The 18193-nt window shown below is 38.3% G+C and overlaps 1 protein-coding gene across 6 annotated transcripts in view; it reads right to left on the bottom strand.

Annotated features, from left to right (window-relative positions):
- SEMA5A (semaphorin 5A) overlaps window positions 1-18193 on the bottom strand; it is a 322127-nt gene that overhangs the window by 121041 nt on the left and 182893 nt on the right. For all 6 annotated transcript variants that reach the window (XM_048312054.1, XM_048312077.1, XM_048312047.1 and 3 more), the window contains 2 exons: window positions 5402-5687; window positions 1327-1462 (listed from right to left, as the gene is read on the bottom strand). In XM_048312054.1, coding sequence (XP_048168011.1) covers window positions 1327-1462; window positions 5402-5687 — 422 coding nt within the window. The remainder of the gene's footprint in view (window positions 1-1326; window positions 1463-5401; window positions 5688-18193) is intronic.

The raw sequence follows: 18193 nt of genomic DNA, 5'->3' as shown, positions 1-18193 counted from the left end.
TGTAAGTACCATTCAGTATGGGCTGTTCTCACAGTAATTAACACCACATTAATGCAAGGTTTGTAGGGGGAGTTTAATAAGTTTTATTGGATGTGCTTACTAGTCAGAAAGGTGATAAGATTTTTACATACAAGAATTTTTTCAGGCTTTCTCCTTCAAAAATTTAGCCTCTCTTAGATCTTCTTCCTATGACTATTTTGACAATTCAAGTATTTCTACAACAGGTAAAAAGCTGTATACAAACATAGCTCGCTTCTGCAGGCTTCTGGCGTACTTAAATAGAGTCTTGTCACTTGGGTAATGCCGAACATACCACTTAGGAAAGGTATTGTGGCTCTAGCCTGTAACCTGTGCCTTATTTTCCTTCATTTGCATGGATCAGGAAGTAATTAAAACTACCAATGATCCCCAATGGGTGATTCTTTTTCATGCTAGCAAAAGATCTTATGACTCTTACAAGCTAGGGAAAGCTGTTCCAGGAGAAGAAGTGAACTTACAAAATTGCATTGAGATTAAGGGAGGGTGAAATGTGGATAAAGGTGAATACACTTAAGCACCTTGATGAAAAGCTATTGTTTTTAATCACTAAATTAATGCTGCTTTTCTTTCCATCTCCCTTGCAAGAAGCACACTCATTAAAATTGTCCTAGTAGGACTGGCGACCATGCAAAAGAAGAAAACAATGGATATCTGCTTACTGAAATGCCCCTTTCTTTCTGTAGACTTCCTCTGAATAACCCACCTTGGACTAACTGCTTTTATACTGTCAGACAGCTGCAGATGATTACACCCTCTGAGGCCAACAACTGCAAATGAGGGGCACAACACATGGCAAATTCTTTTAATCTGACTCTTCAAGGAGTGTGGACTACCTTGCACATGAAAATATATAAAATTCTGACCACTCCTCTTTTACCACCTCCCTCACACTTCCTTTTTTCTGACAGACACTGTTCCATTTGTTAGGTCCTAACAGCACAAATACAATGTAAAACAGAATAGCAGTTTGATCATAGTTCAGACAAGAGTTAATGTCACCTTGACAGATAACTATATTGTTTTATTTTGACAGAAGATTGAAGTTAAGCCTTTTTCCTCCTACCCTTCAAAGTATATCTGGTTTTCAATCCAAATTATTTTGTGGAAGGATAAAATTAAAATTAAGTATGTTGAAATAAGGGGGTCTCCTAAGCACTTTTTTAAATTTAGGGGTTTTTAAGGTCTTAGGCTACAACATAGTGCAAAACTGGATTTATAAATTATGAACCATACAGTACTTTGAAGAAAGCTCACATAAAATATTGTACTTCTCCCACGTATCCATACCTGAAAATTAGGGTTAGGATTGGGATATGGAAGCCAAGCAGAGCGAGAGTTCTCCTGGTATTTGAAGGGTCCATTAAAGGCCTGAGTTATTGCACTCAGATTGAAAACACAAACTGCTGAGGCTGCTATGCTGTTCCTGCAAAAGAAATAAATACATTAACCTAGGTAATAACATTAAGAAGCCAGTTTGCTGAAAAATAAATAAAAAGGCAATAACTCTTCAATACTTCAAGTAATTAATGAAGCAGATATGATCAGCCAGGAGATGATATCTCAAGATAATGATATATGATGAGCTGATTTAGCATAGTCATTGCATTTAAAATATTTGTTGGCCTTACCAAGAAGCTGGTGTGGGGAAAATCTCACAACTTCCTACTTTCTGCTGCTACTCTAATACTGCGAGGCTATACTTCCACACATAATCACATGCACTAGGGACACCTCTTTTCTAGTTGCAATGTTCAGGAAGACATTATTCTCAGGGTTCAATAAAGTTTCTTCCATACAACAAATGACTGCATGACACAAATAAGGATTTTCAAGGTATGCTATGTCTCTAGACCCCATGGAATCCCTGGACAAGACATGCCCACAAAAATCCTGTCTTCTAAGAGATGTTGTACAGCAAAAAGAATGCAAGTTCCAGAAACCCATCAAGAGAAAACAACTTGGACTGCATACAAGATACCATGTTAAAAAAATAAACATCAATAAATGGCAGCTGGACAAAACATACAATTTCCTGGGTTTGCCTTGAAAATGCGATATTCAAGGCAATAAAGTAATTCTGCATAGTGTAAAGAATATAATCTAATAACTATGAAAGCTCATCATATGGAAAACTACATTGTTCCTTTCCTCATTTTGAGAAAATGGAATAAATAATGAAGGTGTCACTTGTACAGATTTCCTGTTGCAGTTGAAAACTGCTGGCAATTGATCCACACAGGATTCTTCTCTCTTTTCTTTTTTTTTCCCCTTTTTTTTTTTTTTTTTTTTAAGCTTAGCCTTTAATTTATACAAGACTTAAGAAAACATACTATAATGATGGGAAAAAACCCCAACAAATGAAAAAAGAGTTAGGATACATGGATTAAATACCAGGACAAAAGAGCAATTTACTTTCTTATGCTTGTCACTCTTACTTCAAAAGAAGCCCAAAACCGGAAGTTCCATGCTTACAACTTCTGCAGAATCAATCATCATTGGGGCTGATAAGTCCTTGCTTATATCACTAAATGCATCTCACTAATATTATTAACTGTACCAATGCTTTTCTGAATTTCATAAAGTCCTAAGAGGATATGAGACTCATGTTTACAGATTTTTTGGATAATCTGAAAGAAACAAGATCAGCTTTATCATGAAGCAGTGGCTATAGTGGACATAAAACAGTCAACCACATATAAAAAGTGCAGGTTTGGCTGTCAGAGAAAGATTTCATTTTTTTCCCTTCACAAATATATCAAAGTATACTAAAAAAAGCATTAAGGTGGAGATAAAGTCATTGCAATTTTGAAGATATTGAGATTGAAGAATTATGAATGCCATTAAGTTAAATCTGATGCTTTGACATGAACAGAAAGGAGTATGTTGTTCCCTGTCACAGGAAACCTTTGTGTTTCTCCACCATCACTTGCAGGGCAGAAAGGTGGATCATATGAGTTCCACAAACTATCTGTGAACAGGTAGTCAGCATGGGGAAATAATCCTAACTCTAAAACATTTCAAAAATGTCCAAAAAAATCAGTTACAACATTAGGGGGCAGGAATTTAAATAGAGCAATCGAAAAACCCTACCCTCAAACAGTTACAATTAATTCCTCTTTGAATAGCCCATGCCTGTTGGACAATCAGAATGTTGGGGCACAGGGGAAGAGGAAAGTAGCAGCAAGGTTTAAAATGCTGTCTACTTTCATGTGGCAAAGGTAGTCTTAACAATAGCAAGTCCATTTTCAGAAGAGCCAGGAAGCATCAGGAACATCATTCCCCTTCCATGGCCAAAGCCCTGTGGATTTTCTACAGCAGAATTCCTCTGCTCAGGCTTTTCATGGCAGCAACATGTCTAGGCTATTTTGACTTCTCATGAAAGATTGTGTTGAACAGTGTATGGGGATGCCACCTGAAAAATAGCTGTCTTTTGATATATGAATTAACTAGGCAAACAGACCAACAAAATTAACATTACTGATTGAAACAACAGCAAATATTCTTATCCCCAGTAATCTCAAAGTCTCTACTATTCTCCTTATATAAACAGTGGGTTTAGATCCACTATATTACTCCATTGCAGAAACAGGCTGAGCTCATCATCCAATGTCATGAGTTAGGAATTGCCACAGCCTGGTGTAAGCAGCCCATCACTGGTCTTGTTCACAGCCTGAGCTGCCAGCCCAGGGGTGAGCCTGAGTCTGGAAGATGCCTAAATGAGCTTGAATTCATGCTCACTGTCTGGAACGCATAGGGATTGTAATTTGTTGGCATGAACTTGTGAACCTTTCCACCTGGTTAATGGATATTTATAAAAGGTAGGTATTCCTGTGTTCAAGGGTCCCTTACCTGTGTTTTAGGTGCCCAAGGACATTTTAAAATTCTAGACAAAACCGACTGTCTTCGGGTGACTTTATGATGTTGTATCCCCTATCACTCCTCTATGCCCAGAAATTACTTTTGTGCCTTTCTGTGCCTTTAAACTGAGCCTGAGAGGGGGGAGAGGAAAAAAAACCCCAGCAAAACTTTCAAAGCAGTTTACAGTTTGTTTTCAAGGACACAGAGATACACACTCCTCTGTGTTCTGCTTTCTGTGGTAGAGAGCGGAGGAAGCACTGCTTGCTTTCCAGCCAGCTTTCGGCTTTCTTTTTCTCCAGAGGGAGACAGAGTTGAACTTTTGTTTTCCTGGGACTTTGATTTTTTCCCTTTTTCTCTGCTGGACTGTTTCAACATCAGAACACATCGGGACTTTTTCCACCGAGGTGGAGGCCCTGGAGGAGGGCCCACCACGACCAAGCTCCAAGGAGAGAGAAAGAGAGATCTACAGAAGGACTCTTAAATTTCCCCAGGTTTTCTCTCCACAGCGAGAGGTTTTATTATTTAGCATTATTATCCTTTTCCTGTGTGTTTGTTAAATAAATAGTTTTTATCTCTTTCACTTTCCTTCAAGGAAAATTTCTTTTTTTCCCGAACCTGGTGGGGGAAGGCTGGTTGTAACCTGCCTTCTCTCAGAGGATATTTTTCCTCCAAATTTATCCAAACCAGCACTGACTTACACAGCAAGACACTACAAGAAGGTAAGAGAATCAGAACTCAAAATCTGAAATTGTTCCAGTGTTCTGAACATTGGGCTGCACAGCCATAACACAGAGGCTGCTCTTGCTAAGCAGCATTTGAACACCAGTCATCATATTTAAATTAACAAAGTTAATTAACAAAGTTCTGAGATAAATGTCTTATTTTCTATGTTCTTCTAATTTTTTAATATTTAACAAATTTGGATTTTTAAGACAAAATTGTACTTTTTTCTTTTTTTAAAATTTTACCTTATTGATATAACAGGTTTACTTAAAATCAGGTTAAATTCTTGGTTTGACCCTTAAACTCACATAAGGATATGTTAGAGCTAATTTAAAATACATAAGAGCACCTCTTGTGCTCTTTTGGGTGAGATGAGTTCTTTATGACATCGTCAAATTCCATCATGTCAAGTTCATGATTATGTCACATTACAATTATAAAACATTTATTTCATAAATACATAATGTGTTTACATATTACAATACTAAAAAAATTAATTACTTTCTAAGAATAAATGAAGAATATGACAGAATAGTCTTAAACACAACTGGCTCCCTGCTATAAGGAAATATTATGAATTCGTCCTTCTCTCGTGTTTTCAACAATTCACATGGAAAACATTTGGAACAGATACCTGTTCACAGAAACCAGTGGATTGGGCAAAACAGTAGTTTGAATTTATGATGTTTACTTGGCATATGTAGAAGAAAATAGCTCAGAAGTTCTAGGTTTTGCTGTCATGAACAGCAAGAAAATAAAATATATCATTCAGTTTACTTACACATTAGTGGTAAAAATCCCGTAGATCAAGTCCAGTTCTGGCAGGAAGAAAGTACTCTGAAGTTCATTATAGTAAAATGGAATTTCACCAGGGCGAGAGCAGTTCAGACGAGCTTTCATGAAGGTAGTCCAGGTATCCTCCAGCACAAACTTGCCACCAATATCATTTTTGCACACCCGAGCAGCACGAGAGAAAACTGTTTTCCCACAGTCATGTTCCACTGCATTTTCCCGGAAGAAGAAGTAGGTAAAGTTCCCAATGTCATAAGATGACACAAAATTTGGTTCTGAAAATAACAGAAGGAAAGATCATTTATTGCCTTCTTGTGATACATGCACTCATACTAATGTGGAAGTTGGATTTATCTTCAAGCTTTATATTTAGATAAAGACACTTTTTATTATCCTTTAGGGATATGGCACCATGACATCTGAACAGGCCAGCTCATGTCCAGCTGGGATTGTGAGATACATGATCAGTATGCACTGGGTTTGGCTGGGTAGAGTTAATTCTTTTCATAGTAGCTAGCATGGCACTGTGTTTTGGATTTGTGCTGGAAACAGTGCTGGTAATTCAGGGATGTTTTTGTTATTGTTGAGCAGCACTCACACAGAGCAAAGGCCTTTTCTTTCTCACACCACCCCACCAGCACAAATAGACAGCTGAGCTGCCATTTGGGGTCAAACCACAACACGTGGTCTGACAGGTTCAGCTCTAGGTGTTCACAGAACATGACTGTGCTGGGCAGCGTTGGCCCAGCTCACTGTATTCCACCATCAAAAGTGTCTCGGAGTTTTCATTCTTCACATAAGGGCACAGTGATTTCTTGCAATGTAACTGTTTTATCTTTTAACTCTGTTTCTGCTTTGCCACCATGCCATTACTCCAGATTAGCATGACAACAGGTAGTAGTTGATGGTGAGTAAAAATGTGCTCAGAGGCTGTAATTAAAAGAAAAGAGCACTACACAAGAATATTTGATGGTAAGATAACTGTATTTCAACTCCGTATCACTTAATGCTTTTTAGAGCTTTACAGACTTTTTCCCCCTTCTTTAAAGAAAATATTGAAAACTGATCAAAATACCCGATGGTGATGATGGAGAAACTAAAGAATACATTTAAAAAAATCTGGAAAGCAACAGATGGCAATATTTTTTGAAAGAAAAAAAAAAAAAAAGGAACAGTGGATACCAAAGACAATAAACATGTGGTCCATTTCCTGTAAGGATGACTAGATCTGAGGAAACTCCATGACCTTAAAAGAAGCTGACAACCTGATGAGTTCTTAAAGGAAAGAAATTTGATACACAGATTTGTGAAGAAGAGCCCCACTTGTGCAAGGAACCATTTTAGAACACTGATACCTCTGAGAAACAAGAAAAATTTTGTTTCTCATTCCCAAATTTTATTCTGTTTTAAAAACATCTATTTTGAGGAAACACTTCAAATAAAATTTATAGGTGAACATCTATGCACTATTGCATAGAAAAAAGGCTGCTGTAATTCCAAATGCTGTAAGTATTTTACAGGAGTATCTCAAACCTATCAGAACTTCTGAAGGGCACTAGAAAGGCAAGCAAGCTGGCATTGCCTCACAGCAGTCCAAACTGTCAGAAAACTCTTTTTCAAAGACAGACCAGATCCCAGCTAATATGGCCTCTTGTGCTGCTTCCATCTCTATCTGCTGTGCTGAGAGCTCCCAGGGCAGGTTTTTGGCAGCAATGATTATGAGCTGCCTTGGATGCATGAAGCTGAGCAGATCCAATAGTGCTCTCACTCTTCCCTGTAACTTTCACTCTCTATTTTATGAAGTGCTTCCTTGAGAGCAGTCTGGAACACACCACATTTTCCCCACATTCAGAGCTGCACAGGTATTCTTTTGGCAGATCACAACCCAACAATTTTAAGAACCTGTTGGTACCCTGAGCCTTCATGAGTTACATAGTATCAGTGCATTTGTGTTAAAAAAAAAGAAAAAAAAAGGCAAAATAGTTCGACAGGAGTTATGATATCATTAGAAATAAAACTGCACTGACAATATACAAAGAACTAAACTATTAGTAATGTTAACCCTACTGGAACCTTAAATCTTCGTTCCTTATCTGTGTAAAACTTTCATTACAATAGGGATTTTGCTTCAAAGGCTTCAAAAACCTACTGTGCAAATACTCAAAACCAAGCTGATCCACCCACAAAACACATTTTGTACAAATGTTAACAAGGAGGCCCTGCCTTTCAATCAGGCCTGAAGATACTTCTCACTGGAGGTCCACTGATATAAAAAAGATCCCTACATTGGCACCATAGGATCTCACTGCAGAGTTAAAAAAACACTATTGGAAGCACTCAGCATAAAGAATGATGAATTACAAAAATAAAACAAACTTCACAAACTATAGGAGTAAAAATAATATGAAATGCATTGAGACTGTGTTCAGCGTTCTTGAAAATCCATGTCAACCTTTCAAAAGACAGTATTTTAAAGTTGCACTGATAATCATAGTACATGTACAAAAATACCTAGTACTCATATACCTAGTACTCATATTTCATGGATTCAAAACTGAGAAACAATATATACATCTGCAAACACCTATGTTTATACTTTATGAACTGATGAAAATGTGACCTGCTGTTGAAACTTGTGAAAACTGCTTTCATTTGCATTAAATGTAATAATCTCAGAGCTACCTTGGGGAATTCAGTGGATGTGGAAGGATTATCATGTCAGACTTTATTTCATTCTCTCTTTGGGAAAAATGAAGAGGGTCACTTCAAAACGTCAAAGGAAAAAGCAGCTTCTCAGCTAGGAAAAAATCAGTTCTTATGTGTCCAAATATTGTGCTGTGAACTGCTATTTGTTGACATGGAGGCCTTACCATGTAATTTTTTAATGCAGCAAATGAAGTGAATTTCTTGTTTCATGCTGACTTTGCAAATAGTTCTGGAAGGGCAAACACATCTCATTTCTGATTTATCAGATCACCACAACAAGTGCAAGGAGTCTGGTAAGTGACAGCAGTTAGTATGAGAATGTCAACCTGTAATAATGTCACAAATATTGTATATGACCTTTATAGGGTTTTTTATATACTCAATTTATGGATGTGTCAGGCTGACTAGACTTTCCCAAATTAAATGGAACCAGTGGAATCAGGAAAGCAAGAAAATTACTTTGCCGATGTGACCCAACAAATATCTCCAGTGAACGGCATGGAGCCATGCTACACAGAGGCACAAGCCCAAGCACTGAAAGCACTGGGTGGCTAGTTAGCGCTGCCCCTGGGCAAACACATCACTGCTATTTCTGAAATTTGCTTTCTCAGCACCAATCCTGGGAATCTCTACCATTTCCTTCATAAAGCAGCATGGCTGCCCAACAAGGATGTTTCCCCACAAACTCTTCTAAGTTATTGCAAAAAAGATGACTCAACCATATGAAGCCAAGATGGTGCTTCCACTGGAAACAATAAGATTGTTTTTCTGAAGGTTGGAGACAAACCTACATTGTCTGGGGAGCACAGTCTCTGTTCTTAATGTGAAAGCACTTAACAGGAAGACACAATGATGCCTCTTAGATTACTCTCCTTTTCCACCTGCCAAAGGTGTCATGCATAAGCTTATTTCCTGGGCCTTTTTTATTTAGTGGTGTAGATGCAGTCTGAGTGGGTAAAAGGATGAGAGGAACTGTACAGGAATTTTTCCTGTATAGGAATGGGAAAAAAGCCTAAAAGAGCTCTGTGAGAGCATTTGAGGTAGTCCTGGCCTCTTCTCACTGTCTGAGCTTAGGAGCAAGAAAGTTCTCTTGTGCTCTTTAATCTGTACAACTCCACACCTTCTGAAGCAAGCTAACATGGCTTAATTTACATAGTTAGCGGACGCTGCTGTTCCCAGAGTGAACCAAATGACAGGAAATGATCTAACTTTCTTTAAGGAGGTAACAGCAATTAACCTTAAGGATTTAAAGGTCCAAAGCCTACTCTAAGAAAGTAAGAGCTAAGATTTCCACTGACTGTCCCTGTGAGATGTGACCACTCACATCTGAAGTGCAAGGCATTCAAAGACTCAATCAAAAGTGAAATTAACCCCAGAAATGTTAAAAGAAAGCTAAAATATTAAGTTTTTCTTATCTAGACACAGATCAGATTTTATATGTATATATGCACACAAAATAAGACACACAAAGATATATGAATACATCATATAGTCAAAATCTTAGGAGTTTAGATACTGCTCTAATGTTGAATGACATCTATCTGGACCTTGTTCACTGATCTCACTAGACCAATGAATCACACCATACTGTTGACCTCTAAAGACCCATTTCTTCCACATATTTGTATTCAGCCAAATGCTTAATACCATTAAATCCTAGAAAGATGCATTTGAGTTTTTTTGAATAAACTTCACATTTCAGCTACAAGTGCTCTCCAAAAGAGATGCTGAAAGTAATGGAGAGAATTCAAGCTTCAGATGTGCCAGTGTATATTATTTTCTTTCATCTTATTAACTTAATCAATGAAGTCCAGTTGCAATTGCATTTTGCCATCTCTGTATATTCATTAAGTACATTCATTTAGTTGTAGCCCTTTGCAGCTGTTAGAAAAAAAAAGTACAGACTTTGCATTAGGCTGATCAAGGCATCACTCCTCATGAGGGTTTAAGGACAAATTTTAATCACGGCATTATATACCTCAAAAGAAATACATAACTTGTGGTCATCACAGCTATATCCATCCTCAGGAGCTGAACTGTAAAACGTTAAGTCCATATGAAACTGGCAGAAATGGATTATTAATAGCTATTTTTCCTCTGTGTTTCACAATTACCTAGGAGGCGTGCTAAAAATGCTAACCTGTCATAGAGTAGCTGGCTACCAATCTATTTTGACTATTTCCTTTGCAATGCCTTACCTCTCCATGATTTCTTTTATATTCTTTTCCTTTTGCTAAATTGAAAATTTTATAGGTATGGAAGAGCAAGGACAGCAAATACCCTAAAACTCTGTATCCCAGACATTTTTTTTCCAATATTCTCTTATACTGCTGATATATTTTATAATACAATTCAGCATAATCATAAAAGTGGATGCACTCATTACTTTTTTACTGATGTACTCTAATAAATTCTGAAATGCAATTATTTCTCGTCTGAAATATTGTTTTCAAATATGGTATTACCAAATTTCTTATTTTATTTCCTGTTGTTTATTTCAAATAGATCTCCTTCATTTTCAAGGTAAAGTGTTCTTACGTGGTATAATACTTCGCAATTTATTATATCATTTTGCTGATGCAAATTTGCCACTGACAAACTTATTCACAGAAGCCATTCTCTACTCTGACTTAACCCTCAATGAGGCCCTTAAAAGGAGTTCAGTGGATTTTGTGTCACCTATTTTGACTGCATAGACACCTTGTAAAGCCATGTACACAGGGGCAGGAGGGCAAGGGTGAAGAATACACAGGGATTACATTAATTCACTCAAAACCTCTACAAATTTTGAGTATGGGGATCTATCAAAAGATCCAGAAGTTTGGATAGTTACTTAAAATTGAATCCAGAATTCCACATACACAGGATTCTAGTATTCTTTAAAAAGATTTTGCCAACCAGCAGTTATGGTATGGAAAGAAAACCCAGTTATGATGGCTTACCCATTTCTCCCCAAACATTTGCACTGCCATTTTATTTTTTTTCCTCTGTTTTAGTTTTACAGGGAGGGTGACAATGAAAGGACTTTCCCTGCAGACCTGAGCATTTGGTTTTCATGGCCAAGCTTTGGTAGCAGGAGGCTACAGGGGTGGCTTCTGTGAGAAGCTGCCAGAAGCTTTCCCCATGTCCAGCTAAGCCAATGCCTGGCAGCTCCAAGAGATGGACATGCTACTGGCCAAGGCTGGGCCAATTACAATTGGTGGTAATGCCTCTGTGATAACAGATTTAGGAAGGAAGAAAAGCTACTGCACAGATGTAATTGTGACCATAGAAGAGAGGAGTGAAAGAACGTGAGAGAAGCAGCCCTGCACACACCAAGGCCAGTGGAGGAGGTGCTCCAAGTGCCAGAGCTGAGACTCCCCTGCAGGCTGTGGTGCAGACCATGGTGAAGCAGCTGTGCTCCTGCAGCCCATGAAGATTCATGGGGATGCAGAGATCCACCTGCAGCCCATGGAGGAGCCCACACTGGAGCAGGGGGATGCCTGAGAGAAGTCTGTGACCCCATGGAAGGCCCGTGGAAAGAGGAGCCCATGCTGCAGCTGTTTGTCCTTGAAAGGGACAAATACTTTTTGCACTCTTTGCACCCTGTGAAAGAGTGACCCACGCTACAGCAGTCTGGGGAGAACTGTTCCCTGTGAGGTGGACTCATGCTGCAGAAGTTCATGGAGAACTGCCTCCCGTGGGAGGGACCCCACGGTGCTGCAGGAGAATGACTCCTCTCCCTGAACATCAGGAAAAGCCATGGGTGATGAACTGACCATAACCCCCATTCCCATTCCCTGTCTCCCTGCACCACTGGGGGAGAAGGTAGAGCTGAGAACGAGGGAGGTGGGGGGGAAAGGTGGAGGGTTTTAAGGTTTAATTTTACTTCTCATTATCCTGCTCTGATTTTGTTAGCAATAAATTCAATTCATATCTCTAATTTGAGCCTGTTTAGCCCATGATAATATTTGGTGAGTGATCTCTGCCAGTCCTTGTCTCATGAACCCTTCGTTATATTTTCTCTCCCACATCCAGCTGTGGAGTGGAGTGACAGAGAGGCTTTGTTGGTGAGTGCCTGGAATACAGCCAGCATCAACCCCCTACCACCTGTTCCTCTTTTCCTTCTTCTTTTTTTCTTTTTTTTTTTTTTTTTAACAAAAAGGAAGCCAATTTCATAATCATCCTCTGTCCCCTCCACCTTAAGGCTTAGTATGTCTGCTGTTGAAATTCCGTCTCTGCCTCCAGTATTTCTGTCACAGGATCACACAGAATCACAGAATGAGTCAGGTTAGAACAGGTCATCTGATCCAACCTCCCTGCTCAAGTGGGGTCATCCTAAAGCACATTGGACAGGATTGTGCCCAGACTGTTCTTGAATATCTCCAGTGAATGGAACTCCACAACCTCTCTGGGTAGTCTGTTCCAGTGCACAGTTACTTGCACAGTAAAGGCTTTATTCCTTATATTCAGTCTCCTCCTGTCTTTGATAAATGCTGGTTTTCATGTGTTCATGCTCACTGAAATTTGAAATTTTCCACTTTCCCCTGGTTAAGATGCATTTCAGTCCTAAATTCTTTCATTTTCTCTGGGTCACTGTGTATCATAGTTTTGTGCATTAACGATGCTCACACTCCTGTTGTGCCTCCCTGACGCTGGGAACAGATGATCTGCTTGCAGAAGTGTCCTCCTTCCTCATTCAGCCTCTCTGATTGGCACCTGACATAAGCAGGCGAGATGAGATATAAAAGAACAGACTCCGTCCTCAATAGCCTCCTGGTGTTTCTAATAAATGGAAGGTGGACCTTGCTGTTTTACCTAGGGTAGATAAGAAGTAAAAATACCCCAACTACATGGGTAGTGCTTCTTGTCTCTACCATTTCAAACAGGTAAGGAAATGCTATGAAGGTGTTTTGTAGTAACTCAGTCTGGCACTGGAAAAAAGGAAGTCAGGGGAGGCACCTCCATCTCACACCAACTTACTGCTCTCCTACTATGTCACTGCCATCAGGGAGAACATGTACAAATTGGAAAGGAAAAACACAGCTTAACTGCTCCAATTTTTCCTCTGGTAGCTGCTGCAGTGAAGAAGCCTAAGGACAGGTTTCAAAACCAGCAGGTATTTTGTCTCCTATTTTAGGATACTGGCAAAAATCATGATACAAAGGAAAAGAACCAACCTCATGGGTTGCTCAACCAAAGAAATGTAATTATTTATCTTCTTGGAAAATAAGCAACAACTAGCAGAATATGCTTTGCATATTTTCAGTCAGGTCTCTTATCTGAAAGAGTACATTGCAAATTCAAGCACACACTGGTTTTGAGTTACATGAAATATTACATAATAAAGAAAAGCTTGCACTATGTAATTACAAGGCTTTTCATTAAAACCCAGAAAAACGAAAGGATAACACTGAATTATTACAGCCATTTCCATTAATCCTTAAAAACAAAATTGAAAGAATTAATTTTTATTCTTAGATCATAAATTGTCTCTACACATCCTACTAGCAGCAAAAGTTGTCTGCTAACAAACAATAATAGGAATTGATTCAGAGCTGTATTAAACCCCACTAACCAAACCATCTTTGTAAGAATTTTACTCTTACTATTACTTGTGAACACTAAAAGTATCTGCTATTGATTAATAAGCTTTTTATTAATGTTTTTAAGAAAGTGATCTCAGAGGAACCACTTTAGTAAAAGTATCTAATAACTAAATGCTTAGGATAGCAAGAGAAAAAATGGTAATATTATGTCTACCAGTAAAGCAGAACAATCCAAACACTCCTCAGATGGAAAGGCTTCTAATTTGCAAGATATTTTACTTTATTTTATTTTATTTTATTTTATTTTATTCTGGTTTGGGGCTACATCTGACGTAGGATTACATTTTAATCATCTATAGTCTGCCCACTGATGAAATGTCATGACATTTAGAACACAGTTTTTATTTCTTTAACATGTTCCCATAGCATCTATCATTGCATGTGTAGGGTAAAGAAAACAGCTGCAATCGTTTCAAGATAGTTGGAGACCCACGCAATTGTAAGCAAAGGCATTTGACAACTCATGAAAACAAATGTCGTAGTGTTTCTCCATGTGATGAAACAGGAAGGGATTTCCTTCTCTTTTTTTTTTTAATTTTTTGCCCTTTATTGGCTGAGGAAATTGAACAGACATTATAGACTAAGGCAAACTTTCACACTGAGGCATCAGATCAAACATTTAGTGATTTAAAGAGGTGTATTGAAAGGAGTAATACCTTTACTAGCTGTAAATGTTGGACTACAGGAGAGGTTTCTCAGTCTAAAAAGTGAAGGGTTTCCTTGCCAATCTGGTCACACTGAAACTGTGAACTGCAAATATAACTATCACCTTTTCTTCTGTTCTCTAGAGCAAGCTATGATGAATTCTGCCCATGCTACACTTTGCAGATCAACTCTACAGCAAAGTCTAATTAGAAGCATACTATATCAACTCCAGATATGATTTAAACATTGTTACAGTGAGAGCTTAAGGACACTGAAACAGACAGCATGCCAGCTTAATGAAAGAATAATTTATTTTTTATCATTTAATAATGTCCAAAGCCAACTGCTAAGGCAGACTATTCTTTCTATGAAACACTACAAGGGAAATTTTATAATGTTCCAGCAACATGATGCTCTTTACTGATCAGAGTAGCTGGCTGAAGCTCAAGGTCTTGCTGACTGCTTTGGCCCGGAAGAAATCAGTGGAAGAGATGTCTGCTTTAGACATAATCCTCAGTGTGTGCTCTATCACCTCAAATTGTTTCTCTTAAGCACAGAAGTGCTTGAACATGGATTCAGAGAGAAAAAGAAAGGAGAGTACGTAGCAGAACAGGACACCTTACAGAGTAAATTACTGGTAAGCAGTCTTTCCACCTTCTTCATTTGTTTGTGCATATATTCATATTCATGTGAGTAACTTCAGGCATTACGTTTTCCTCTACATGGGAAAAGAGAAGGCCAAAATATGACATCATGGGAGGGAGAGCTGGGTTCTCTATTTCACCTTTGCAGCCAGCTGGGCTGTTTGATGGGGAGAGAGCTGGTCTGCAGCCCTTGTTAACTTCTGTGGGTGATCATGTTCCCTTTGAGTACAGTGACATAGTTACAAAGTACTGACGGGGTTGGCAAGAGGACAACGCGGGATCTGTCTCTCCCGAACTGTCAGTTGATAAATTCTTTGTGAGCAACCCAACCTCTGTTGAACTAAGGTGAGTGCTCAGGTCACACCACTAGAGGGGCCTGATGCTTCAGTGGCATCTCTTCACGGAGACGAGCAGAATTTCTGCATGGTTACAACTGTGGTCAAAAACCTGCTCATTTCCTTTGGGCCAGCTGCATTTGATGTTGTCTATAGGAGCACCAGGAAGACAGAAATAGATCAATAAACAGAACATCAATTTCTTTTTCTAGAAGTGGAGGGAAGTTCTGAATTAAAAAAAAAAAAAAAATTAACTGGCAATCATATTCAGAGATATTCAAGAGCTGAAGAGATTACTACTGTAAATGTTAAAAGAGACAAGTTCAATAACTACCACCAGAAGCTTCTTTCTTCCATCAGGGAAGAAGACGTGACTCACTACATTCTAAAATTTTCCAAAACAGGAAAAACTTTAAGGAAGTGTGCATATATCTGTAATTTTTGGTAAACTGTCTTTTTAGCCAATAAAAATTTTTAAACCAGACAAAATTCAGGGGAATCAAATCCTGAAGCATGTTGTCTAGTAGGTGAACAAACAGTATATTCAGAGAGCCTCAAGGATGGCTCCACAATAACTAGCTCCAGTCAAAAATAAGATTTCTATGTTGGTGTTGCTGTGCTATCCATCTACCTTTTTGGATCTGTGCTTGTTCAAAATCTTTGTGCTTCACATTAATTTTCTTTTTCCCCTTCAGTTATACTCTCTCAGCATATTTCTGTAGCTTACTTTTACACATATGCTAAATAATTAATACTTTTAACTGAACTATCCAACTCTTTGTCCCCCCAGATAATTGAGTGTTGATTGCATCAAGAAAAGGATAATTCAGAAATGAAAGTTCACTGATTTCTCCATAATCTGCTAATGTTAAGCAATTGATCACAATGATGCTCAGTAAACAGCTGCTAACTTACATACTCAGCTGATGTGGATTGCTACCAGGCCTATCAAGCCCCCAGTAGAAGGCAGGACCCAATAATAAATACATGACTCTGGCTGAACCAGAACAAATGGGGAACTCAGGTCAACAACATAAATGTTATTTTATTTGTGAAATCTGTGCTTCCAGAAGCTGAAACCACATCATGGTAATATGGGATCTCACCCCAGCTACCTGACACATCAGGTCCATTTTCCCCTCCCACACTGTATATCATTGTTTGTGTGATTACAGACCTTCTGACAAGTAAGACGAGGAACAAGTTTTCTTCTGTGATGAAGATTCAGAGCTTTTCAAGTCAAGATCCTGCACCAAAAGGTACAGTGAACACCAAGAGCAGACTGCCTAGGCGTATAGGCATGTCCTTTTTGCCTGACTGATGGGATTGAAGATCTCTGAATTTGCTGTGCTAGCCATTAAAATCAACAACGTCTTTATTGCACAGCAATAAAGCACTGAGAGAGATAATCAGCTGTGTTTCTGAGTGCTGCCATCAGCCCCAGAGATGATTTGATTTGGTCCAACATGATTCGCAGAGCAGAAAATCTACGTGAGAAAAAACAGGGTGCTTCCGAGGAAACCTTTGAATTGGAAACACTGACAGATGTGCATGCACATGAACACCTCACATGAGGCCAAATTACAGTAACTGTGAGCTACTGCTGCTGAACAGATATTGACTAGGGGGCTTCCATTCCAGCTGATGACTTAGTTTTCTTGCAGGATTATCGATCTGTGTTACTTTCTCAGTGAAAGCAGCAAAATCTTCAATCCAAGCACTGAAAAACTAATGTAGTTTCTTGGCACTGAATCATATAACCATGCAAATTGACATAAAAGCAGATGAATCCCCCTCTCCTAGCTACCCCATAAAATATTCCCCCTTCCTTTAATATAGTTAACTGGGCTGCTTTTAGTCTTATATTGGACGTACTTTAACTGGCTTCAATTAAAAAACTCATCTTGTTCTTCCTCCCCAAAGATAAAAGCTACAGTTTCCTGGTAACTTAATTATAAACAGTTTTGAGGCAGAAGAATGAACTCTAACAGAGAATATATAAGTACATCTGAGGCTTTTAATAGACAAAATGTGAATACAGTGAATATGATTAATTAGAGAAGTCTAGAGGGAATTTTAGTGTGCCTTTGGCATAAAAATATCCAGTTAAGCTGCAAATTCTGCGTGAAGACTTCTTCCCCTTTGACAAAAGAACACAGGTGTAGAACAGTAATTAGTTCCAATACCAAGCTGAGTGGACAAAGGGTGCCTGAACAGGAATATATGAGTTCATTTTTCCCCTCACTTCTTTTGCACTGCTATAATTCTTTTATGTTCCACAAAATTTAGGATTTTGCTGTTGTTGTTAATTAACATTCTAAAATCATCTAACCTTAAGAGAAAGTCACAAATTCCTGCAAGCTACCTGTCATGGGTTCATTGTTCAAGTAAAAAATACTAATTGTATAAGCACAGTTCAGCATTCACATTATAGGAGAACTGAAATATTAAAAATAAAGTCTTTTACTTGCAGCTGACCAAATGATCTGAAGCTAGAAGGATTTATATTTGTATTTAATTTCAAACATGACAATAATCCCATCATAACGTGAAATGTGCTGTAGGAATAGTGACTGTTGTGTCACGTAGCATGCATTATGAAAAATTTCTTTTTCTTCTGGAACAGGCATGGGCAAACTATAATACACATCATTTCACACTTTGTGTTTGATAATAATTTTCAGTTTAGAAGAATCTGCTTCCTTTTTTTGTAATAAATAAAAAGGCAACTCCGTCTGTCGTATCTCAGGAATACCTATCTGTTTACAGATTCTCCCAGCTGGAAATCCTCATCAGGTGATTAACATCCATGACACAAAATTGACTGTTAAACACAATGTTATGATATGTTTTGTAAACTATT

This window comes from Corvus hawaiiensis, chromosome 1, assembly GCF_020740725.1.
Source record: "Corvus hawaiiensis isolate bCorHaw1 chromosome 1, bCorHaw1.pri.cur, whole genome shotgun sequence".
Classification (NCBI taxonomy): domain Eukaryota; kingdom Metazoa; phylum Chordata; class Aves; order Passeriformes; family Corvidae; genus Corvus; species Corvus hawaiiensis.
This window is presented reverse-complemented; position numbering and strand designations above follow the sequence as displayed.